Source organism: Typopeltis vanoorti, chromosome 20 (assembly GCF_054136105.1).
Source record: "Typopeltis vanoorti isolate ZY-2024b chromosome 20, IOZ_Tvanoo_1.0, whole genome shotgun sequence".
NCBI lineage: Eukaryota > Metazoa > Arthropoda > Arachnida > Uropygi > Thelyphonidae > Typopeltis > Typopeltis vanoorti.
In genome coordinates, this window is record NC_143568.1 from 12,589,279 (window position 1) to 12,615,623 (window position 26,345).

A 26,345-nucleotide genomic window follows, 5' to 3' on the forward strand; every position below is an offset into this window, starting at 1 on the left:
TCTAACATTTTATAGGTGCAACTCAATAAAGCAATAGGGCTGTAACTTTTTGCCTCCTGGGGTGGTTTTCCAGGTTTAAGAATAGCAAGTATTTTTGACTTCTTAAACTGGCTAGGTAGTCGGCCAGTCAATAATATATCAGAAAAGAATTCACTAAATTCACAGAGCCATTTTATAGTACTTGGCCCGCTATTAATCAGAAATTCAGGATAGACACCGTCGAAGCCTGGGGCCTTGCCTGCTTTGATATCTTTTATGACGGCTTTTACTTCATCTATAGTGAAGATTGAGGCATATTGTGAGAAAGCAGGGGCATTTATTTTTAAAGCTCTGAGTTCTTTCTTAACTTTCTTGGTATGTTCACGGTCCCTAGGTGCCCTTGATATATTAACGATTTGATTAGCTATTTTCTTAGGGAGATGATTGTGCTTTTTCTTTTAGGTAGATTAGTTGTGGATAGTTGTTGGAGAAGATTCCAAGCTTTTCTACTTGATCGTTTGAAGTCAAGGTTTTCAATCGTATCAATCCATTTTGTTTTTCGAGATGAGTTCAGGCTATGTAGTAATTCATCTGCTATTTCAGGATCTTCACTTTTCAGGAACTCTCTGTAGAGATGTTCACTCTCTTCATTCCATCCGGGGACATAATCTTTTCTGTAACCTCTAGGGATATATTTTTCGCAGTTGATATGATTGCTCCTACAAATCTCTTGTACTCTGCAACTCTAGCAGGTATCCACCGAACACATTTATCCAATTCATTCACAAACTTTCTCCAATTTGCTTTTTTAAAATTCCAAAGTGGTCGTGGAAAGGCTCCTGCTATAGGTAGTGTCATACCAATTTCCAGTAACACCGGTCGATGTTTGCTGTGTGGGAAGTTAGAAAGTACATATCGTTTTGCTGGTAATGTTTGCCCTTCTGTGTTTATTGAAACAAAACATAAGTCTGGATTAGACTCTGTTTGCCATGCTGATGATCTAAAGGTGTCTCTATCTTTGGCATCAAATACAAGGTGCATATTATTTATTTCTGTCCATTGAACGAGGATAATCCCGCAGTCGTTGTTATCACGGTACTTCCATTCTTCATGATGGCTATTAAAATCACCAATCCATACTGTTGGATGTTGATAAGTAGGTATCACATCTATATCCCATGATGTTAAAGGAGGTTTATAGACATTGACTATTGTTATGTTGTGAATTTTCACACTCACAAGATGGTTATCGTAATCACATCTCGTTGTCCGGACAGAAGCATTTTCTATATCATCCTTGATATATGTTGCAATGCCATAATTCCGGTGGTATGTAGCATCAATCAGAGTGTAACCAATTATTTTTCCTCTTCTATTAAGGTCGTCTTCGTTTTCAGCATGTGTTTCTTGAAGAAGCACAACGTCAATGTTATTTTCTTGTAGTATTTTGCAGAGATAATCAAATTTTGCTCTGTTAATTCCCTCGATATTCAGTTGACACATCTTAAGGCTAAATCCCAGTTTTTTGTCAGTATCATCAATAAAATTAGAAAAATCAGTATTGTTTGACTCCTTGCCTTAGCCAGGAGAACTAAGTGTTAGACTGGCTGCCAAATCGCTCTAGCTCAATTAGCATTACCCAGGGTGCACCACGAGGAGGCGAGCTAGATTACACCCCATGACAATGCTGATTTGTTTCTACGATTTCAAGAGCATTATCCACAAAGAATTCGTTCCGCTTGGCCAAATGGTCAATGGTGAGTTTTATCTCGAAGTTTTGAAGCGATTGATAGCGAGAAATCGTCGCGTACGGCATGAATATCTTGACGACTGACCGTTCGTCAAAACACGCTGTCACTCTTGGCACTATAACTCGGCTTCTAATGAAACAAATGTCATAATCAGTAGATACAACACTAATGAAGGTTGCCGCTTTCGAAAACAAAAAGATACAAGAGATCTTTCCAACAATGGGCTTCGTCTATGCTGACTAAGCTACCGAGACTCACATCTGATGACATTACCACTTTTTAACAGCCTAGTTGACAAAGTAGATAGCACAACCATCCTCCTGCTTGTTGGAGATCTGAAGTAGCTTGAAAAAATCGCCACGTGGCGTGTGGTTCTCGATCATCTAATCCCTTAGCTCACTGGTAGTATTAACACTAACGTACTAGATATTTACAATTAGATTGTCAGAATCACACTTGATTTATTATTTATCTGCGTTAAACATTCTGTTTAAACAAGGAGAAGAAAGCGGTTTATTAGCTTTTATTACTATAAACCCAATCAGCGCGGTTAGCCTAGTGGCTTTGCGCTTCGCAACCATATGCCTGGGGAAGGAGTGTCCTGGGTTCGATTCTCGTCGACGACGTGAGGAGCTTAAGAATCTTCCTCAGCAGTAGCCAAGTTAGCCGGTCTTGGGTGTGGACAGCAGGGTTTTTCTCAGTGTGTATGTCTGTGTGTGTGTGTTCACAGGACTGGCAAACCAGTCCTGTGAATGAACCCAAATGAAATATATAAACCCAAATGAAAGATCGTTTAAATTGCAAATGTAACAGAAAAAGTTTGATTTAGCTTTATGCTGTTCACAAAATTCATTGATAGGAGAATTTTCTAAGTTTGTGCAGTAAAACGTTTACCCAAAAAATCATCAGTAACGTAACTGAGTTTCGATAGGGTTGTTGCTATATTCGAGTTTCACGAGAAAGGAGAATCACTAAAATTTCTACAGATAATTTTAAATTTTAAAATGATGTCGTTATAACCATTGATAGACACACTTTATCCTTTCTCTCTCTCATTCCATTACACAGATAAAATGACGAAATAAAATAAAAATGTTAGGAAAATGGAAGAAAAAGCAGAAAGAATTCAGAGCTAAAATTATTTTCCATACATCCGAGGAACATCCTTGAAAATATTAAGAGTTTTATCGAGCAGATAATTAGAGAAGATGCAGGCACCCTTCAGCAGATCTCTGAGCTCCCTCCTCTGTATCCAACGAATGCATATTTAGAATGCATTCGCTTGAAAAAAATGCGTTTCCAAGCATTCTGGCAAGCAGTAATTGACTACCGTCTTCATCCGCTGTCCTTCGAAAATGCTCTAATTATTGGAAATCCTTGTGCTCCAAGTTTTCTTGTTTTCATGCTGCACTGCTCCGTATCGATGTCGCAGGCTGGCGGCTTCCCGGGATACTGTTCTGACGGTGGAATGACGTCACTACAGTTGAACACCAGGTCAAAGACCGGGTTTCTTAAAGGAAAAGAAACGGTGAAGGATAATGGTCAAGGGGTGAGTAAATAGGTGACAGTTTCGGTGGAAAATTAAACGTCTATGATCGTTTATCGTATGTGGTTCAGAGAGGACAGATTACAGATACTTCTGTCGTCTGGCGACGGCCGTGATGTGAAAACATCTTTCTGTGCATTTACCCAACTTGTAACATCACCTCTCCATCTTCTACGCTTTTTATTTGTTCAATGTTTTTCCCTATCGATCTTATCTTCCATTTACTTCTTATTTTCTTTCCTCTCTAAGTATGCTGCACGTAAAATATTAACGGTAACAGTAATCATATTAAACGATATTTATATAAAATATTTTTAATCAAACGGAAACAGCTTTTTAAAGTTTTATCATATTTAGATGTCTTATATATTATTATTATTATTATTATTACATAACACCTCCAGGGAGTCCAAAGACTCATCGAGGGAGGGCACCTACTCCACAACTCTCCGTCTCCACCACTCCTCCAACTGCAACTACCTTCATTATCGACAACAACGCCATCTACTGCCGACCACCACCAACACTAGTATTTTCACTGACACACAATATGCCGGGAGCATTGAATCTTTATAACTATTTTATGGTATAAAATGAGTACAAAATAATCAGTAAACATTCATTTTGGAAATTCATTGTTGGTATATAAATGAATAAAATGCATAATGCTCTAGGCATGCATATCCTATATAAAAGGCGCCATACGCATGATGAGGTCCAAGGGATATCTACGTTCGGCCCTAAATCCAAGTAAATCAAACAAAACCTCAAGAAGAATATATCATTCAGTCAAAAAGTCATACATCAAACTTATTTATCTTTATGGAAGTTTTTTCACTTGGCTATGCAACTAATTATATATTGGGTTTCATCCTTTATCCAAGTGTAAGCAAGGTCGAAACCGTTCTGGGTAGTGGTCCTTCCCTTAATGCATAGCAGTATACATGTCTGCAAGGAGATGTGCTTTGCATTATGGGAAATACTAAGACAAGGAGTGATGAGAGCTTGGTCCACCTTTACCACGAGTTTTTTTTTTTTTTTCGTGTTGGGCCCATACACGGGAGATTGATTAGTCAACCTATAGTACAGTAGTACCGTTTATGGGTGGTAGGTTGGGAAAGAAGGAATTTGTTTACATTTGATTTGAATGACTTTAAATTGTATTCCTTGGGAAACACAGCAGAATATGCATACCAGAGACCATAAGTCTCTGTGAAAGTGGTGGGAGAGAGTTGGAAAGGGATGGATCATTGATAAGTCTAATTGCCCTCCTCTGTATTGAGTCGAGCATTTTGAGAGAGCTTTTAGGAGCCCCCCCCCCATATGTGGGAGCAGTATTTAAAAGGTGGGCAGATTTGTGATTTCTATAATGCTAATAGCTGTTCGCGGGTGAAGTAACGTCTTGAGCGAAAGAGACATCCTAGTTTTTTTGAGGCTGAAGATGAAATGGTTGTGATATGTTTGTGCCAGGAGAGGTTTGATATGAGGGTGATTCCAAGAAGCGAGATATCAAACTGTCTGGAAGTTTGGGTGTCGTCAAAAAGGATACTGGGAAAAAATGGTTCTTTCTTATGAGAAATAGTATAGAAGTAGGTTTGATTGGCGTTGAACTTTATGAGGTTATCCGAACCCCATTGTCGGATGTCTTGGAGATCGGAGTTGAGGGTGATGGTTGATGTTCAGTAGGTTGATGTGAGTTGTGTAGGCTAAGGCTTGTCAAATGCAAGCGAGAATTGTAGTTTGCTGTCGTCTGCAAAACTGCGTATTGGGTTGGAGGTCAATTGCAGTAGGTCATTGATATATAGCAGGCAGAGGATTGGTGAGAGGAACAGAACCTTGTGGGACCCCAGCATTAATTGAATGGTGAGAGGATAGGGAGCCATCTACCATCACACACAGTGTGCGTCCAGACAGAAAGCTGGCAATCCAACTACAGAAGCCCTGGGTCAGACCGAATGATGGTAGTTTGCCTAGTAGGCCTTTGTGCCAGACCAGGTCAAAGGCTTTGGAAATATCTAGTGCAACCACTTGAGATTCGCCAAACCTCTCCATAGCATTTATCCAGAGATGGGTGACGTATGTAAGTAGATCTCCTCTTGATTGGCAGTGGCGGAATCCATACTAGCGGTCATTTATTTGGTGAGTGTCTTCAAGATAGTGTAGGAGTTGGGAATTGATGATTTTTTCCATTACTTTAGACAGGGCAGGGGTAAGCGAGATAGGGCGGTAGTTGGGCTGCAGTGACTTGTCAACCTTCTTGGGAATGGGCTGAATATAGGCCAATTTCCAGTTTGTGAGATATGTTCCAGTGGAGTAAGAGAGCATATATAGGTGACAGAGGATAAGGGTTCAGTTCTGGAGCACAAACCTTCAGAACAATTGGAGAAATGCCATCAGGGCCAGGAGACCTTTTTTGTGTGTCTAATTTGGACAGTATTTTTCTGATCTCATCCTCGCAAAAGGATATAGGGGCATTGTATGTTGGGTGTCTGGAATGGTTGGGGGACATTTACCATCGTCAGTTATGCATGCATTTGAAGCAAAGTATGAAGCCAGAAGATTGGCTTTTTCTGTGGGTGATGATGCAGTAGAGCCATCTGGGTATGATAGGGGTGGAAATAGTGTTGGACAGAAGTTACAGCCAATTGCTTTTGCGAGAGACCAAAAAGGCTCGGCTGCCGTTTGGACAAGCTGCTAGTTTCCTGCTTTTTGCTCTTTCAATCTCTGTTTTGGAAGGGTCGATTGTTTTTTTTTTGCATCTATTATGGACTTCGGTGTAAGCTTTGAAGGAGAATGAGGTTCTTGTTTTCAGCGTTTTGGTATGTTTGGTGTTTCATCTCTACAGCCTTGGCACATCTTTTGGAGAACCAGGGTTTTGTTAGGGAGTGGCGGTTCAGAATGTGTGTGTAGAATGTGTTATTCATGTCGGTGAAGAGTACTTTAGTAATGAGCTCGGTGCATATGTTTGGGTTGGAGGGCCGGAAGCAATAGTCCAACCATGGCAATGCGGAAGAGAAGTTGCGGAGGCTGTCCCACTTGGCACTGTTATAGTGCCAAACTACTCTTGTATGGGAGTGTCTGTGTAAACGTTGTTGCATGGGGGGAAGAGATGAGCACTAGGTTGTGGTCAGAATTGCCCAGGAGGCTCACTATTTCCACTGTGTATTTGGAGAGGTCATTGGTGAAGAAGAGATCTGGAGTGTTTAGGGAGTGGTTTGGGTTATCTGGTATTCTGGTTGGCATCTGGACAAGTTGTGTAAGGTCGTTAGTGATGGCAAATGTTTTAGCATCTCTGCCTGCTAGATCTGTACAACTGGAGGAGGAAAGCCAGCTAGTGTTGTGGACGTTAAAATCTCCTAGGAGGATGATTTCGCTGTTGGAAAAGTGGGATTGGAAAAAGTCGACTTTTAGGGAGGGAAAATTAAAGAGTTCAGGGTGGTTGGTTGTGTTGGGGGAGCGATAGAGACAGCAGATGAATTGACCTGAGTGGGAAAGGGATATTTTCAACCAAAGAAGGTCAAAATCGGGTGATTCTAGGTTGGGTGCTCTCTGTCAAGGTATGTCAGAGCAGATGTATGCGCAGACACCACCCTTCGGACGAAAGTTGTTAAAGAATGAGTAGTTTGGAAGGATGAGAGGAGTGGTGCTGGGGGGGGGGGGTGAGATTTGAGTTTCTGCCAGGAAGAGTAGGTGGGGTTTGGTAGACTGCAGGTGGTAGTAGACACTATTCAGGTTGCAGTTTAGGCCACGGATGTGTAGGTGAAGTTGATGTGTAGGGTTTTGTGAGTCGTATGTTGGACCGCATGGGTCTTGCACATTTCCTATGCGATGCCTGCCTGGTGGTCTCCATGGTGGCTGCTAGTGGCATCACTTGGCTTGTTCACCAGTTTATCTTGTCTGTGGTCGATGGTCCAACTGTTGTCACCATTTTGACGTTTTTCCTTCCAGTTGTCTTCGAAGCTGGAAAACCCTGGTTCTCCAAAAGATGTGCCAAGGCTGTACAGATGAAACACCAGACATACCAAAAGTTGCCCCATTCTTGAAACTACTTCAGGCGTAAACTTTGTTTGCTTACACTTGGATAAAAAATCAAACCCAATATATAATTATTATTTATCTTTGCTATTTTGGCGAACTTTAGTCTGGAAACGAAAGTATATTAGTAGATAACTTTACTTATTGGTCTGTATTTGTCTGAATAGAAACAAATAAAGCTATTCATTACACGTTTAATTTGTTTTCTTTATATAAATATTTTTCAATTTAAGGTCAGTATATAACGTGTAGCAGATGCAAACAATATTGCCAGTACTTTATAATTAAAGCCTTCATCTTTTCATTTCGGCAGCTGATGACAATCCTGGAATTAATCCTTCCTTAAACATCGGTTGTTGCCTACATAAAAATACGATAAAACAAACGTTAAATATGAAACATTATCTTCCAGTAGAGCAGCAGGTTACTGTCTGCCTAAAATAAATTCATACACTGAAACGCACTTAGAAAAAGTGTTTCTGTTATCAATTTTCATCTGAATCGCTTCTAAGAAAGTCCTTATACGCATATAGAGAACATTTTAATTAGTTAATTAGAAAAATTAGAAAAGTAAATTAGAACAATTCTAATAGTTAATTATAGATATTAATTGTAGATTTAAGTGATAATTAAATGTAATCTGTATTAGTTTAATCCATTCCTTTTAAACAGCTCAAAGACAGATTACAGTAGATCTAGAATTATTTTCATTTGAATACGTGTGCGGATATAAAATTCACCTGAAAAGTTCAGATAAGTTTCCGAGATACGCACGCACGCACGCACGCGCGCGCACGCGCACACACACGCACACACGCACACACACGCACACGCGCACACACACACACACACCGATCTTGCAATGTTATAAGCGCTAAAAGTAAATCGGGAGTTCTTGTTGCTCCAATATTGCACGCGCCTCTACTTTAGCGAACAGCTCTACTTTCATGATTTTCTAGAAATAGCAGCAGTCGAATCACATTTCTTCTATCTCAAATCTGTTATTACACCATCTTCCTTGGAAAAAGAAAATAACGAAAATAGGAAAGCAGAGGGAAAAAAAAAACATATTTTCGAACAGGCGCGTGATATTACACTGCTGTTGGTCGTTCGCGAACTGGAAAGAGGAAGTGGCACGTGGAAAAAGAAGGGTGCTGGTCTAAGTTTATTCATAGGATATCCGATCCAGTTCCATCCATGCATCCAATTCATTACATTCAGTCCAGAGTTCTCGTATAAGAAAGATGTTATCACTCTGTTTGTAAGCAATTTTATTCTGTAGGATGATCTCTTGTTACAAAAACATAAACTAGCATCAGTTTCTGGGTAAAAAAAAAATAAGGAAGTTATTTTCGTTTTGAGAAATATTTTGGCATTATGTTACGCAAGTATTCTTGGCTGGGCTAAAATAATTATCCTCTGTGGTTCTGTAGGTAGGATGATGACCTTTGACTCCGAAACTCGCTTAGGACCAAACATTTATTAGAGCTTTTCAACTAAAGATGAGTTACTTACAATAAAGAAAGCAATCTTGAAAACTTTGTGGGTTGGTTGGTTGTAAATTTAGTCGCATTTAATCTGTGAGGCCACCCTATAATGTCTGTAAATGCTGTTTGCTTCTCAGCTGATCTTTCTGGTTTTGTGAGAAGAAGAAGCCGGCTTTCTTTAAGGAAAAACCTCTGTCATCACCGTATGCGATTATCGAACCGTTACGGGGATGACAATAGATGAATACCATCGCGCACCACCTGCTTACTGGAGGCATGAAGTGGCTAAAAAAGGTCCACGTTTGGTCTGTGAAAAAAAAATTTCCGTATTATCTAACCTTAGGCCCATCCACAACACTAATACGAATAATTTAGCATAGACTGTCAGTTTATATTAGACCCAAACACGCACAGCCGTCCCAAAATAAGCCTTAAACTAGGATGTGATTTCTGTGATAAATATAAAAATAAAATTATCATTAAATATTATTATTACGTGACACCTCCAGGGTGTCCAAAGACTCATCGAGGAAGGGCACCTACTCCACAGCTCTCCGTCTCCACCACTCAATCCATCAACTACAGCACACCGTGACTACCATCATCTACACGAATGCCATCTACTGCCCACTATCGCCAGTAGTATTTCCACAGACAATCACAATCATCCATGCTCACGAAAGGCTTCAAACCCGCAGTCTCTTGGGTGGAGAGCGGATAAGCTAACCACTCGGCCAACTAGGCCAGCTTGATTGCATTACATTGAACTGAAAGATTGCATTGATTGAACTCAAATAATCTTATGATTTCACTCAGATCCCTTCTTCTTCTTTTATTTTTTTTCTAAAGTTTTCTTTAGTTTTCTTATCCAGGAAAGTTTTCTTATTCAGAAAACTCAAAACTTGGTTTCCTTAAAGATGTAGCCTGTTATCATTCCTTGTGTCGGATCACTCTTTCTCCATTCAATATTGTTTCTTACGAAATTTACATTCTTTATATGACTATTTCTAAATTTTCTGCAAATCAATGAAATTACTTTTGTTCTCACAAGGTTTTGACCAGTTTAAACAATTATTTACTGGCCTATGCTACTGTTCCAATGGTATTTTATCTTCTATTCTTTGTCATAATCGCATATGGTGTTGGCTGATATCTTATGATACGAAATATATCTTTGTATCCACCTATGCAAGCCATTTTTAGTCCGGTACTCTTTTTATCAGTTAATAAAATATCTTTTAAGTTCGTAGTCTATGTACAGTAGATTAGCAGCTTCATTTATAAGTAGTAGGTTCTTGCGCGGACGTAAAAGTAAATATTGATTTAATTCGTTAGCCATCTCTCTTATTTCCTGAGCTAATCTCTATAAAGTGATACTCTTTGTATGCTTCCCTTCTTCGTTGTCAGATATCCGCAGAATTCCTTATTACTTTCTTTAGCATCCTTATCCAACACTTTCTCATACTCGGCTTTAGTTTATTCGTTAAAAACTCACTATAGATTTTCTTATGGTTTTTTCTCATAGTTCATAGCTAAATGCCCGATTTCTTAATCTTGAATTATCCGAAGCCGGGCTCTTCGTCGAATGGACAAACTCTTAACTGGTTCATCATTTCCGTCGTGATCAATTTTGGTTTGTTCCCAGATATATTTGACCTAGTTTATTGCTGTCAGAAATGTCTGCTGCATATCATTAGTAGCTATGATATTCAGCAGAATGCTTTTGAAATTCTTAGCATTTGTCCTTAGTATTTATTCTTTCATGATTTATCTTGAAAAATAAAATAATTTCTTCAATTTTCATTAATCTTGTAGTTTTTCATCATAGCAGAGAGAACGTTACAGTCATTGCCTATTAATCTGAGATTTAGTCGCATAGAATTCACTATACCACACACACACACACACACACACACACACACACACACACACACACACACACACACACACACACACACACACACACACACACACACACACACACACACACACACACACACACACACACACACACACACACACACACGCACACACACTAAGTATCTCCCATAATGCAAAGCACATCTCCTTGCAGACATGTATAATGCTATGCATTAAGGAAAGGGCAACTAAACCAGACCGGTTTCGACCTTTATTGATGTCTCATCAGTGGTATCACTAGACCAAGAGGTAGTGATACTACCTCTGAGAGCTTGGGCCACCTTTACCACGAGTTACCTCAGTCCTGAAGATACTTCAGACGCAAACTTTGTCTGCTTACACTTGGATAAAGGATTAAACTAAATTTATTGTCTAACCATGAGCGAAAAAACTTCCAACATCTCTAATCCAGAGTAATTTAATAATAAGGTGAGACACCTTTTGGCAACTCGTATGGGTAAATATGACTTCTCCATTGTTTCTGCCTTAGTATCACTACCGCTGGGTCTGGCTCCCACTGACGAGACCTCAATAAATGTCGAAACCAGTCTGGGTAGTGACCCTTCTCTTAATGCATAGTATTATACTTGTCCCCAAGGGGATGTGCTTTGCATTATGGGAGATACTAAGACAAGGAGTGATGAGAGCTTGGTCCACCTTCACCACGAATTGCCTCAGTCCTGAAGATACTTCAGGCGCAAACTTTGTCTGCTTCCACTTGGATAAAGGATTAAACTAAATTTATTTTGTTTCAGGTGTTTATCAGAACTTTTCAGCCTGCCCTCATATTTTACATAGCCAATGGGCCCCAACTCAATAACATGTCCTCTCTACTTTAGTCCTCATTACACTTTTCACCATTCGTGACATTCTTTCCATCAGTTTTTGATAATATGAGCCAGGTGTCTTGGACCCTTCTCCCTTCACTACGACCAATAGTCCGTGTATTGTTGATGAAGGCATGCGTCTACTCCGTAGAATTGAGAGCAGAACTTAGCGCAGACCACTCAAGTTTTTACACACTTATTCTGAAATTATTGCTGGAGTGTTTCATTGCAGCTGCTGGAGTTCTACATGTCTTACTCTGGAGTGCTGCTGTTCAGAGTGTTGTAACTACGCTGGCATTCATCGATCCAAGATGAAAATAAAGGGTTCGTAAAACTATAAACAGTTGAAATCCATTGGGTGATATTTCTATAATAGGACGTGCTGTAGTTGCAGCAGGTAAGGTGAAGAGGATAAGCCCATAAAAGTGGATCAAGGGATTTGAAGTTTAAAAGTAAGATAGTGATGTGAGCGGCATAATTTTTCAATATAAATGTCTTATCGTTAGAAATAGGAATTAATGTCACACAGTATTTTAGCAGTTTCAGTGGATGAGGAACGTAGATGAATAAAATATGGATAATATGGATAATAAGCATTTGTTATTTCTAGGGGAATAAAATTAACAAACACTTTTTTGACGATTAATCCTCGCTCGTATTGTGAACTATATAGTTTTCAATTATCAAATACCCATACATATCCATACAAGATATCCATACAAGTAATAACACCTTTTCCTAATTTTATTATATTATGATAAGAAATATTTAAAGGTGTGTTTTATATTTTTAAAATTTAAGAAAAATAATTTGATTTTAAAAGTATTTTAATTATACATTTTAAATAAAATATAATCTACATTATAATTTTTATTAGAAATATAATAAAAAATCACATAAAAATAGAAATGAAATTTCATCAGTCATAACTATAAAAACACACACACACGATATATCAGAAGATATTAAAGAAAAACCCGGATTAACTTCCTTCGACAATTTCAACTAAACGTAGTTAATTTCCTTAATGATTCTTGCCTTACGAGAATTAATATTCATGTTAATTATAATGTTGTTATAAATAATTAGAAAAATTAATTATACAACGAAATCTCGCAGTAATTTGTTTAGTAATCCGAAAGCTATGCCACCTAGCGAGCTTTAAAAAAAAGTTGAAGGATCTGCTGCTTTTAAGTCAACTCGGTAATTAAAATACTGCGTCATAATAGATTATGAAGTGTGATAAATGGATTTCCATTTGATTAAAGTTTGAAGAAGTATGAAAAATGAAATCAAATTAATGCCCACAATATTTGTAGTTTACAGTAATGAAAGGCTTATATGTCATATCATAAATCCCGTTGTATGCATAAGAAAATCTAAATCCTATAATCCAGGCGAGAGCTATGAAGACCATCATTAAAAAAGATACATTTACTTTCATGACCACATTCGATTCAGAAGAATAATCGATTATTCTACACCTTCTGTCCAAAAAGAAACCGAACTTTTCGAAAATAGAAGAAACTAGTGGCGCCACCTGTTGTATCTTTTTGTTGTCGAAAGCGGCAACCTTCATTAGTGTTGTGTCAACTGTTTATGACATTTGCGTCATTAGAAGCCGATATATAGTGCCAAAGTGACAGTGTGTTATGACGAACGGTCGGTCGTCACGATATTCATGCAGTACGCGACGAATTCTCGCTACCAATCGCTTCAAAACTTCGAGATAAAACTCACCATTGACCGTTTGGCCAGGCGGAATGAATTCTTTGTGGCTAATGCCCTTGGAATCGTAGAAACAAATCAGCATCGTCTTTACTTTTCACTTCTCCACGCGACTTTTTTTCGGATGCCCCTCTTTTCGGGCTCCTCCTACTCAAAACACCAGTTTCGTCACCAGTAATGATCGTTTCAAGGAAGTTTGAGTCCTTACGAGCGGTTTTAATGAGGTCCTTGCAGTGTTGAATTCGATACATTTTTTGGTCGTCGGTCAACTTGTGGCAAACAAATCGCGAAATCAATTTACGAAGGCCCAACATTTTGTGCATAACATTTTGACTCTCGGTCAAAATGTTGTGCACAGTTGATTTTGGAATCCCCAATTCATCTTCAATCAATCTCACGGACGATTTCGTGGTGTCTTTGAAGAAATCACGCACTGTTTGGATGTTAACTTCGCTCAGTCCAGTTTTTGGACCGCCCTGCTTTTCGTCGTCCTCAAGCGTCTCACGACCACTTTGAAATCGCTTAAACCACTCGTAAACTTGAGTACGGGATATGCATTTGATCCGTTTCGGTAAAACTTTTCCTAGTTTAACACAAACGTCAATCGCAGCTCTCTGTTTGAAACTCATTTTCCGACCGTTCGTCAAAACCCACAGTCACTCTTGGCACTATAACTCGGCTTTTAATGAAACAAATGTCAAAAACAGTTGTCACAACGCTAATGAAGGTTGCCGCTTTCGACAACAAAAAGATCAAGAGGTGGCGCCACTAGTTTCTTCTATTTTCTAAAAGTTTGGTTTCTTTTTGGACAGAGGGTATAAAAAGGCTAACTTCCAATTTTGCTTTTCTAACTCATCCCGCTTCTGAAAACCTCTTTTATTACAATTTTGGTGAGTCTACTGGATTCTGGATAGCCTCAAGATTGGCTTAAACTTATCTCCGATAGATAATAACCTTGCAAGATTATTCAACTCCAACAATTGCAAGATTGCTAAGATTTATAATAAACTGAAAGAGAAAAACAAAGTCTTCAAATGACGAAGAAGTATTTCGACATACCCGATTTAGTCGTTCATACGGAATAATTGAGTTTACTAGCTGTGAGAAATAATTAAATAAGACCTTTTACCTCAAGTGGTTCTTAATTAGCGAACACCCTCACAGGCGTTGGTTTCATCTGGAGATCTTTGATTACTGTTGCCTCAAAAGACTAAGAACATATTCTTGATGTAATTCACTGACAAATGAAACATCTTCAGTTTTCCGACAATGTTACTTGGATCAGGTCAGAAATATGGCAAAAGTGGACTCGCAAATCACAAAAATTGGCTAAGTATTGTCTTCAAGAATGTGATATGTATTTGTTTTGTTTGTATAGAGTTGCATTTTGTATGGAGTGTGTATAGCGTTGTAGACGTGAAAATATATTGGACAATTTATTTATTTTTCCATTTTTTAAAACTTTATAATGTGTCAAATATATCCACTTGTAGAAGTTTTTTCCCACTTGGTTAGACTATAATAAATTTAGTTTAATCCTTTATCCAATTGTAAGCAAACAAAGTTTGCGCCTGAAGTATCTTCAGGACTGAGGCAACTCGTAGTAAAGGTGGAACAAACTCTCATCACTCCTTGTCTCAGTATCTCCCATAATGCAAAGCACATCTCCTTGCAGACATGTATAATGCTATGCATTAAGGGAAGGGCCACTATCCAGACCGGTTTCGACCTTTATTGAGGCTCTTTACTGAGACAAGGAGTGATGAGAGCTTGGTCCACTTTTACTACGAGTTGCCTCGTAGTCCTGAAGATACTTCAGGCGCCAACTTTGTTTGCTTACACTTGGATAAAGGATTAAACTAAATTTATTATATCCACTTGTACGTTATCTGAAGAAACGTTTTTCTAACAAATAGTTACAGTCTTTTAATATTTTCTAGCAAACAAATTTGCTCTGCTTTCTGTGCGCCTTGTAAGTAGGCAAAGAATATTCTAAACTTTCTATTATTGATACTGGTGAGAATATCGACCCTACATCTCACTTTCAATCAATCATTGGAAAATGAAAGAAAAGAAATGTCAAAGAAAAAATATATTTCTTTCACAGTTCCTTGACTAAAATAACAAACAACTCAAACGTACGAGAATGAATATTTCTTGTGTATTGTTTTGTATTTCGCCTACAGCCAGCCCTGTAAAATTAATTGGACGTCGCGGGACTGTCCACGTGTCTTCATTCGACTTTGTGTAGTATTATCTGTCCTCGCAGAGATTAGAAATCTTTGATTAACCGGTCAGCTTGTATCTTCGAACAAGCGATTTGTATTTAATGATGTCCCCCAGGAAAGTGAAACTGAGATGGGTTCGTCTAATTGGAATAAATTTGCCTGTTTACATCATGGACACAATTTGAAAGGAAAACTTATTGATAATAAATGTGACATTTCCATACATCAGAAAGGTCTCCTAACACCATGATTGCCCAAAGATACATGATACGAATAAACAATACTATAGATATCGTGTTAATTTTAAAACTCATGTTTGTAAAGAAGAAAAAAAGTTTGCTTTTTTTATTCATTTAAATGTAAGAATCTTCATTGAATCTAATTCATTAAATGCAACGTGTGTGTGTGTGTGTGTGTGTGTGTGTGTGTGTGTGTGTGTGTGTGTGTGTGTGTGTGTGTGTGTGTGTGTGTGTGTGTGTGTGTGTGTGTGTGTGTGTGTGTGTGTGTGTGTGTGTGTGTGTGTGTGTGTGTGTGTGTGTGTGTGTGTGTGTGTGTGTGTGTGTGTGTGTGTGTGTGTTGCCTCGATGAGCAGGGCTCATGGTAATCTAAGAATTACCTCTCATAAATCAACAATACCAAACTATTATATGTGAAAAAACTAAGTATGTATGCATACTTAAACGTGAATCTTAATTTAAAAAGTGTACTAATTTTTGCATGTACTAGTGGGAAAGAAAGCTGACATTTCTTTCTCTAATACGCAAATAAAAAGAACTGCCCCCTCAAAATAGCGTCTCCATCCATTGGCCAAACAGCGAAGTCTCTAACATCTAGTACCTTTTGTACTGTAACTAATGTTAATCTGGAATCCTGCTCTGGATTTTTCCAAGCCACTCGGGCCTCTATCACAGGGAGCAACAAAAATCGTTTACAACTTTTGATATTAATAAACCTCCATGTAATAGTGGTATTAGGACCAGATAATAATAATATTATTATTATTTCGTGACACCTCCAGGGAGTCCAAAGACTCATTGAGGGAGGGCACCTACTCGACAACTCCCTGTCTCCACCAGCTCACCTACAACGTACCGCAACTACAAAACGCCATCTACCGCTCACCACCACTAGTCTTTTCACAGACAATCACAAACATCCTGCCCACGGCGGGATTCGAACCCGCAGCCTTTTGGTTGGAGAGCGGATAAGATAGCCACTCGGCTAACCAGGCCGGCAAAAACTTTTGTCAGAAGTGGGGTCTGAACGCACGCACTCTTGCGAAGATTAGACCTTAAGTCTGGCGCCTTAGACCACTCGGCCATTCTGACTTTTTTTTTTTCTTTTTTTTTTTTTTTTTGATATAATCGAATTCTCAAGTCAACTCAAATCACAAAAATCCTTTAAGGTTGCAGAATTCTTAAACAAGTAATGAAAAATAAATTGTATTCTACACATAATCTTCGTAAAATTCGATAAAGTTCTATAATGTTAGCAAACAAGACAAAAATGTGAAATGATTTTAATATAAGATAAGTCAATCAATAAAGAACTTGTTATATATAAATCTAAGTTACATCAAATTAAGAAAGACGTTTGCCGAAAAATTTTAATAAATATGCTAATACAATCTAATATTGTAGCCCATCTACATGATTGAAATAGCGATTGGTTAATAAGATAGAAGACAGCTTTACATGAAAATATTCCTTTAAAAGTTTGTGGGATTTTGTAATTGACGATGAGTTCGATTGTCAAACCAAAATTCAATGGGTTGCCACCAATCAAAATCACGGACGATAGCAGAATTAGTTGATATTCTGAAATTGATTCTTGCTGCTGCATGTGTTTCAATTGTTTTATATTACCTGTGCTCAAAACATTGGTGACTTCGATGTGTACTATTATCATGGATGGGCAAAGAATTACATAAGTTGAGCTCCAAGAAAAACAGTCTTATACTTAAAGATTATCACGTTATTCATCTCAGCCGGTTTTATGAAAACGCTAACACACGTTTCTGTACGCTGTAAAGAGTTTTCAACTTATAGGGATCGAATTCTTTCACCAGTTAATGTCAAAGCAGAGTGTCGATCCATTCAGCCACATCTACCTTCGATAATCGACTGAATAAATCAAATAATATATTGCAATAATATTAGATTTGTCGGAAATATTCCCTTCTTGCTAATATAAATGCTAATGTAAAATGAAAATGAAGTTATTTTTTGCATCGAGTGCTACTTTCTGTTTTGAATTTATTTCTTCGTAAGCTTTTTTATAATTTTTTCAGATAAGTTTATATCCTTGCTTGAGAAATTCATAGATTTGTGAAAACATTTTAATTTATTTGCAGTTTCTAATAAAACACACGATAAATATTTATCTATATTATTGCGTGAAAATCTCTGTATATGAATAATTGGTTGAACTATCATATAAATCATTAGCCAGCTAGCAGAGACATATGCGATGATGTTTGAAGTCTTATGCAACCAGGGTTCATCTTAAATTTCGGATATAAAAATCTGACCTTTGGAATTTAGTGATGAGAAAGCATCGTCAAGGGATCGCGTAGCTCCTACAGTAATGTATACTTGTAGTGTTATGTTAGAAGTATGTAAAGTATGTTATAATAAGCTCTGGCATGTTAATAGACTGATATGTTAGTACAGGGTGGCCATAAAATAGCTTTCCCTCTTTGGAGGCATCTGTAGCTAAAACCAATAAACGTAATGAGACCAAATTTTATATTGAGACCCTTGATGGCATGGAGAAATGATTTTCGCGAAAAAAAGATTGAGTACCAAAAGTCACCGATAGGGGAAATTTTGGCGCTGGCAAAGCCGAAAAGAAGCGGATAATTACATCAAAGGCAGATAAAATGGAATAATAACATTTCGTAAGAGAGCAGCGTCACTCATTCCAGCTGGATATAAGGCGCATTACAATGATAATAAGAATAATAGTAAGAATTAAACTAAAACAACAACTTGCGAGAGACACAGAAATTAATGTAGCGATTGAACTCACAGGAAATAATGTTCTATTCATCACAATCGGGGTCCCCTGGACCACATACACGATTTTCAACGTGCTGACCTTTCTTGTGTAACGTCTGTTACTGTCTCTTCTTGCACTGCTTTCCATCCTCTGCCAGGTCTAACTCGTAGTGATCCAGTTTCTTCAAACTTCTTAATCATAGCTCTCAGTGCTACAGCTGACATAGGACCTGAACGCAGGTTATGAAGCCTTCTAAATTCCCGAAGGACCGCCACGGCATTGCACTGTTTAAGGTAAAACAACTTAACAAGTAAAGCACGCTGAGGAAAGGTAGGACGCATATTGAGCACAATTCGTCAGTCATCCGAATAACTGCCTGAACGTTCCCAATCCCTTTTTTAAGTGGAATTGGTGACACTGCTCTCACGTACGCACAGTAAAATTTGCATAATCCTCTTTACCTGCGTTGACTGCAAATATTTGACTGCTTTCGGCTTCGCCAGGGCCAAAATTTCCCCTATCGGCGAAATTTGATTCAAATCTTTTTTTGCGGAAATCATCTCCCCATGCCTTCAAAAGTCTTAATATAAAATTTGGTCTCATTCCGTTTATTGGTTTTAGCTACAGATGCCTCCAAAGAGGGAAAGTTAATTTATGGCTACCCTGTATATTTTGTATATAAATATTCATCACTATAAGCATGTAGTTTTTTTTTTTCATTGAAATCCTAATGAAACTTTAGTGGCATGATCACATAAATTGTAATATACGAAACTAAAGACTGGTTTCGTATATTTCCATGGGAAAGCAGTGGTGAAGTACCCTGTAAAAATCTCACCAGGAAACCTTTGTGGGCAATGCCTACAAAATCACCTAGGGTCGGGATCGACTGAAAGGGAAAATCACCACCACTTGATGATACAATTATGCACGATACTGGCATCTTCTAGTGGTAGAAACTAGAAACTATTAGCAAATAAAAATTTTAAAAAATTCCTATTAGCAAATAGAAATCAATCAATGTTTGATCAATGAAAATCAATGTTTCTAACATCCTGCAGGAATCAAAACAGAAAAAATTCAAACTTCTAAATGTTTTATGACAGCTTTAAACAAAATAAAACTTATTATTAGAATTATTTGTATCATGTTTCTATCATCAAATGTTGGCAACACGCAATGGAAGTTACTTGTGACGCAGCCATTTTGAGTCACGTGATACAATGTCAATAAGTTACGGGTTACCATTATAATATGATAGCGTGTTAATAAAAAGTTAACACGCTATCATATTATAGATATAAAAGTTATATATTTTTTTGTCCATAACAATGTTTGAATTTAAAGTTAAAAAAAGAAAATAGTTCAAAAAAAGGCAGAACTCTTCAAGAAAAATGGGAGAAGGCATATTTCGAAACAAACTATAAGAACTGTGATCAATATACAGAAAAGATGCGTGATGACAAACATAAAGATTTAAAAAATGAACTGAAGTTTCAATAGAGGATATTTTCGAATGTTATAACAAGTGATGCTGCTGTTACATGTAATAATTTTACAATTTCGGGCTTCGAAACCTTTTTACTGATGAAGAATTTATTAAAAATTACATTTTAAGTGCAGTCGAAATCATTTGTCCGGGAAAAAAGCAAGCATTTCAAAGCCTATCAGAAAATACAGTTGCAGAGCGTGTTGAAGATAGCAGAGAACTTCCAAGATCTATTGTGTGAAAAAATAAAGAGTTTTGAAGCGTTTTCCATTGCAGTTGACGAATGTGTAGACATTAATACTTCCCAGTTAGCAATATTTATTCGTGGCGTTGATGACGACATGAATGTGGCTGAAGAACTATTGGATATAGTGCCTATGTCAGGAACAACGACAGGAAAAGCCTTATATTTGTGTGTTGAGAAAAGTCTTGAAAATGCTCGCTCCGACTGGTCAAAATTAGTAAGTGTGACTACAGATGGGGCTCCTGCTATGGTTGGTGTTCACGTCGTACTTACAAAACCTCAAATGAAACAGGAAATGCTGTGCAAGGACAAACTTAAATCGTTTCATTGCATAATACACCAGGAGTCATTTTGTGCTAAAAAACTGAAGATGGAGCACGTCATTAGTGTAGTAATTAAAATAGTAAACTGGATACGCTCTCACACCTTGAATCATCAACAATTCAATGCTTTGTTGGATGAATTGGATTCACAATTCAGCAGTTTGCTATATTATACGGAGGTTGGGTGGCTTAGTCGTGGCGTGGTTTAAAAAGATTTTTGAACTCTTAAAAGAAATTGACATGTTTACTTCATCCAAAGGAAAATTGATTCCTCAGCTCACTGATGAAGATTCGTGCAAAGACTTGGACTTTTTAGTTGACTTAACAAGCCACTTAAACACTTTGAATACTGCTCTGCAAGGACGTGAACAGTTGATATGTCATATGCATGATTCAATTAAGTCATTTCTGTCAAAACTCTATCTTTGACAAACCCAGTTGGCGAAGAATAATTTAGCCCACTTTCCTACACTTAAATCGATTTCTCGAAATAATAATGATGCTGAAAAGTACATTCCTCAAATTGAAGAATTGAAAATTGAATTTGAGAAAAGATTTTCTGATTTCAATCCAATCGGTTTGAAAATGAATTATTATTATTCAGTTCATCTTTTTTAATTAATATAAAACGTTGACGAAGAATTACAAATGGAAGTAATTGAACTCCAGTGCAATACTGAACTAAAAAATAAATATAACGAAGTTGACATACCAAGTTTTTATAAATACCTCGGCAGTAAATATCCCAAATATAAAATTTATTGTGCAAAAATGCTGTCAATCTTTGGAAGCACCTACGTATGTGAGCAATTATTTTTATTATGAATTTTAATAAGTTAAAGTTCCGCTAACGGATAAAAGATTCTAGATTAAATGCAATACTTTATCTTGCAACACGAAACGAATAATTTTCTTAAAGTATCAATAAAATGTAATTTAACTTATATTTTCTAAACTTGTTATATTTTTAAAATTTAAAAATAAAAATGGTTATAAATTTAAAATTTAAATGGTGGTGTAAGTGTTTACGTAAGTCATAAAGGCCTAGAAACAAAAGGGTCTTTGTTAAAGCCTTTCTTTTGTTAAGTTTATGTTTTGGTTCACAGAATAATATTGAATACGGCCTGTGTCTGATATACATCTAATTGACTGGCCCTTTGCTGAGTTTGAGCCCCCTGCTCTAGACTATAATTTATTGTAAATTCGGTGTTTTTATTACTACTCTAGTTTACTGACTTTTCCATATTTTATAGATCGTCAAACCTTAGAAGAACAACAAAAGATTAAGCCTTCAAAATCTGAAAGTGATTTACTAGAAGGTGAGTACAATCGATGTATTGTCAATGTTACCAACTTAGTTTTATATACTTGGTGATATTTTCTTCGCCCTACGAGTTCAATGCATCGTTAGCGCATATTTCAAATATTACTGTTCTTGCTAGTTGTCAAGTAGTTAAAGGCATGTAAAATCATTACATAAAAAATCTTCTATCTTCTCCAAATGTTTTCACCACGAGCACAATGTAAAAGAATTATCGCAGAGTTATTTTTCTCGATATATATTAAGCAGGTAAGTAACAAGTTAACGACAGCATCAAAGAGCAGAAGGACTCGTCACTGCAAATTACCGGGAGAGCATACATCTCTGAAGAAGCCATCTAGCGTATCTCTCAGTGAATCAATCCAATAACGTACATCTGAAGCTAGTCCGATGGACATTTTGTATCCCCCTCCCCCCTACTTCCATCTGATGAGCTTGCTGTCCGTACCACCTGACACCATCCCTCTCAAGTACAGTGATGCAGGAATCTCGAGTCGTAATTCCGTGATGTGTTTCCTCATGGGGTTAGATCGGTTCATAAAACAGCCATTAACTTGGGAAGATGGCGATGGAGACAGCGAAAAATAGTCTGCAAATGATAGCTTAACTGGAAGGAAAATGAATATGGTTGTTCGAGGAAGAAGTAGAGGTCGTATTATCGGTGATTACATAAATAGAAAGAGAGAGAGAATCTTAAAGAAACCTGTACACAATCAGCGCAATTATTGTGTTAATGAGTCGGGTAATAGCCAATAGCAAATGTCATAAAAGGTCTATGTTAAAATGTTTGAAACACACGCACGTTTTTATTATCTATCAATAAACAGAAAATGCTATCATTAGCTGTATGCCTTAAAGCATTTCGCCTTCAAAACAGGTAAATATTTAGAAAATGAATAGGAAGACGTTAGTCCTAAATTAATTTGTGTTTAAAAATGCTGCGGTTGTCAGTTCTTTCTTTCAAATTCAGCTGGTGATAGTTTCGGAGAAAAAAAATTATACAATCAAACATAAACAGAAACAATTTATCTAGAGAGAGAGAGAGATCATTATATTTGTGTGTTAAAACAAATGCAGTTCATATTTACACTAGGCACCTAATCTGTGGATTAAATGCCTAATCTAATAATTGTTTGTGATCAGCAAAAAATCTACCCTAATAGGTTTAAAGAAGAGGATCATTGAAACCATAATTTCACCTGAATGCGCTTCTTAATAAAGCCACTTTTTATATGATGTTTCTACAGACGAGAGGTTTAATCTATAACACATTAACACCACGAGCGAACAGAAAGGTGAGGAAAAACAAGAAGCATATTAACGCTGAAATTGAAAACCTATCGATTTGGGAAATGAAAGAAGACAAAGAGAGAGAGAGGGGGGGGGAGTCAGTTTTGAAAAGATAGGATTTATTCCACTTCAGTTGGTATGTCAGGTACATGTTGAAGTGTGAAGAACACGATGATTTGCCATTGCCTTAACATATTTAGAGAAGAGTGCGGAAAGTCCCAGTCAGGGGCGGCTCGTGCATAGGAACTACGGAACTGCAGTACCCCCAATTTTTCCCGATATATAAATATATTTATTAATTTATTTATATTTGCTGGTAATATTTAATTTTATCATCAACAATCCTCTACAATTCTCTTATTTTGTATTAAAAATAATAAAAATCCATCTTGTAGCACTTAAGAGGGCGCTAGCAGCACTGTGTTTACCACAGTGTCATATTGCTACGCGCGCAAGCATATGCACATTATAGTGAGAGGCGAGCTATTAGCGTAATGCGGCACTGTCCGTCGCGCAGTTCTACTGTTGTTTATATGCAGTTTGCGCCAGTAGTAGAGTGTTCGTAGTGCTTATCGTGTTTACTCCGTCTCTTTAAATAGTTGGACATTACAATTAAAGGATTCAATTGTAATGTCCGAAAATTGTAAATAAATTCCTTTAATTACAATTAAAGGAATGGATTTTAAGTAATTTTTAATTATACCAAACTGTATAATTTTATCGATAATAAACAATATTTTTTCATGTTTCATTTTTTTTTTAAATTTTTACCATAATTTTGATATTTTATCCAAACATGTATACACTGTACTTACAGTGTGTATGTATATTTCGAAAGTTGCAGCACCCCCACAATTTCAAGCCACGAGCCGCCACTGGCCCCAGTGCCAGTTCTTGTGTAGAGCGACCATGGATTCTTATCGACAGAAAACACACGCAACAGTAATTGAACTTCTATGTAAAACAGAGTGGAATGAATCAGTAAGGGTAGTTTAAATTCCTTTACAACCCAATCCCAATATAATATGTAATAAATGGTGTTCATGATGAAGAATGGTTTATGATTTCATCGCACGATGTAAGACCACCACCCCACTAACTGGATAACTGAAGTGAATTGAAAATTTTCGTGTTTGGTCCGAAGAACAGTTTCCGAATTATTTAGCCCAACCCACAGCATTATAAATTTGCATCCTTTCTTAGTTAGATTCCCACAAAAAAATAATAATAAATAAAATAATAATAATAATAATAAAATATCATCTTTTCTCCAAGAATAGCAGTGCCTATCTGATCTGTAGCATATATGTACACAGGTTCCGTAGCCTATAACTGTGTTTTTCAAATTGGGGGTCGAGATCCATTAGTGGAACTTTAAGTGATGTGTGTAAGTGATGTTAGTGGATCGCGACCTGCATTTTTAAAACGAAATAGAAGAAAACATCAGAGTGGATCTCACTGCTTTAGCATTCAAATACTGTGATCTGATTTTGTACGTGTTCAAATCTAACTATAAAACATTAAACAAATATTTCTGTTTTTCTGGTGTTTACTTTGAGTGGTAAAATGTTATTTAAAACTTATTTTATTAATATGAAATATGATTTTATTTCGTTTTTGGTTTTGGTTTATTATATATAGTAAAGGCACATATTGTTTGGTGAAACTTTTATTTCACTTTAAAATGAGTAATAGCCTCTGATCTCTTTCATTGCTAAGGAAGTCGTCCCTCGGTTCCAGCTAAAAGGAGGGAGGATTGGGTCCACTTCTCACATGTTCACCCAATCTATATTGTGAAAGTGCACGTATTGCATGTATAAATGAAGAACATCGCAAACATATATGCAGATTTTTAACCCCGCAACTCTTTTTTGTCTGGACAGCGGATACGTGGATACGTTATCCATTCGGCCAACTAGCTTCAGTTTAGTGTGTGTGTGTGTGTGCATGCGCGCGCGTTGATGGTTGTGGTCCAAAAAATGTTTGAAAAACATTGTCTTATAAGAGGTTTAGCTGTGTGTGTGTATACCACCACGAAAATTCTATCACAAACAGAATTCTGCAAAGTAGTCGACTTAACATATCCTACTTTTGTGGTAATGTCTGTTTTCGTATTGCATATAATATTATAAGCACGAGTGACTGCAACAATAATTTGGTAGAAGCCATCAACTTAAGCACTGATTGAAACATTATCTGCAATGAAAATGCTTTACAAGCAGTTCGTTAACTTTGAGCATTTTCATCTTTCTACATTGTACAATTTGTGAATACAGCTGGGTTGAAATTGACGACTTATGTACACATGTTCTGTACACTGTAAACAAATATGCAAATATATTTGTACTTCAAACAGTAGGTTTTTTTTGTTGTTTTTGTTTTTTTTTCCTATGGCAGCAAGTTCCACTTGAAATAGGGGTTCTTAGACACGATCGACTCCCTATTACACACCCACATACCCGCATTTGTAAGAATAAGGGCCTACATAAGAGCAGACGTCAGCTTGTAATTAAATTAAAAATTAAGCGTCAAGACTACTCAAAAAAAAAAGTGGAGGAACTGCTCGAGCTGATGTGTGGCATTATTTGATTTACTCACAAAGAATAAACAAAATTAAACAAATTATGCTCTTGAAAAGGTAAAGTAATAGTGCTTTTATAGCAGAACAAAAAACTCCTTCCCAACATTATCCGTCAAGAGTAATTAAAAAGAAGATTAACGCCAACATAATTAGACGTGGGTTAGCTAGGCCTACTGTCTTCATTAAGAAAAGTACCTTATTATTCCACTAACAAGTAAACTCCCTCGGGATATCTCTCCGTCCCTGGATTTTTCCTTGTTTCTTTTCCTGTCGCCTGTTATTCGTTGTTAGTATCCTTTCACCTTCATTCACTCTTCTCCACCTGTCATTCCTTCCCGTAAACAGTTTCTTTGATAAAAGCCTCAAGAGGGTCTTGAAGAGAGCATCTTCCTTAGCGAGCTATTCGCTTGCCCTTCTTCGCTAACTAACAAGAATTTAATAAGTACAGGTTTGATAGCATGTTTTTTTTTTATATCCCGAATAAATTTATAAACTTCTAAGGAAGCCGTTTTGGTTTCTTGACATTTTCTTGACGTGTTATTTTCCTGCGGGTTTTCAAGCAGGCAAAAGAGGGGCTGTGCATGCGTCTGTTGTCA

The 26,345-nt window shown here is 37.1% G+C and overlaps 1 protein-coding gene across 1 annotated transcript in view; it reads left to right on the top strand.

Annotated features, from left to right (window-relative positions):
- Nucleotides 1-26,345, top strand: part of LOC150095240 (uncharacterized) — a 158,931-nt gene that overhangs the window by 64,877 nt on the left and 67,709 nt on the right. Inside the window, exon 3 of the mRNA XM_090409840.1 lies at nucleotides 21,811-21,876. Coding sequence (XP_090265966.1) covers nucleotides 21,811-21,876 — 66 coding nt within the window. The remainder of the gene's footprint in view (nucleotides 1-21,810; nucleotides 21,877-26,345) is intronic.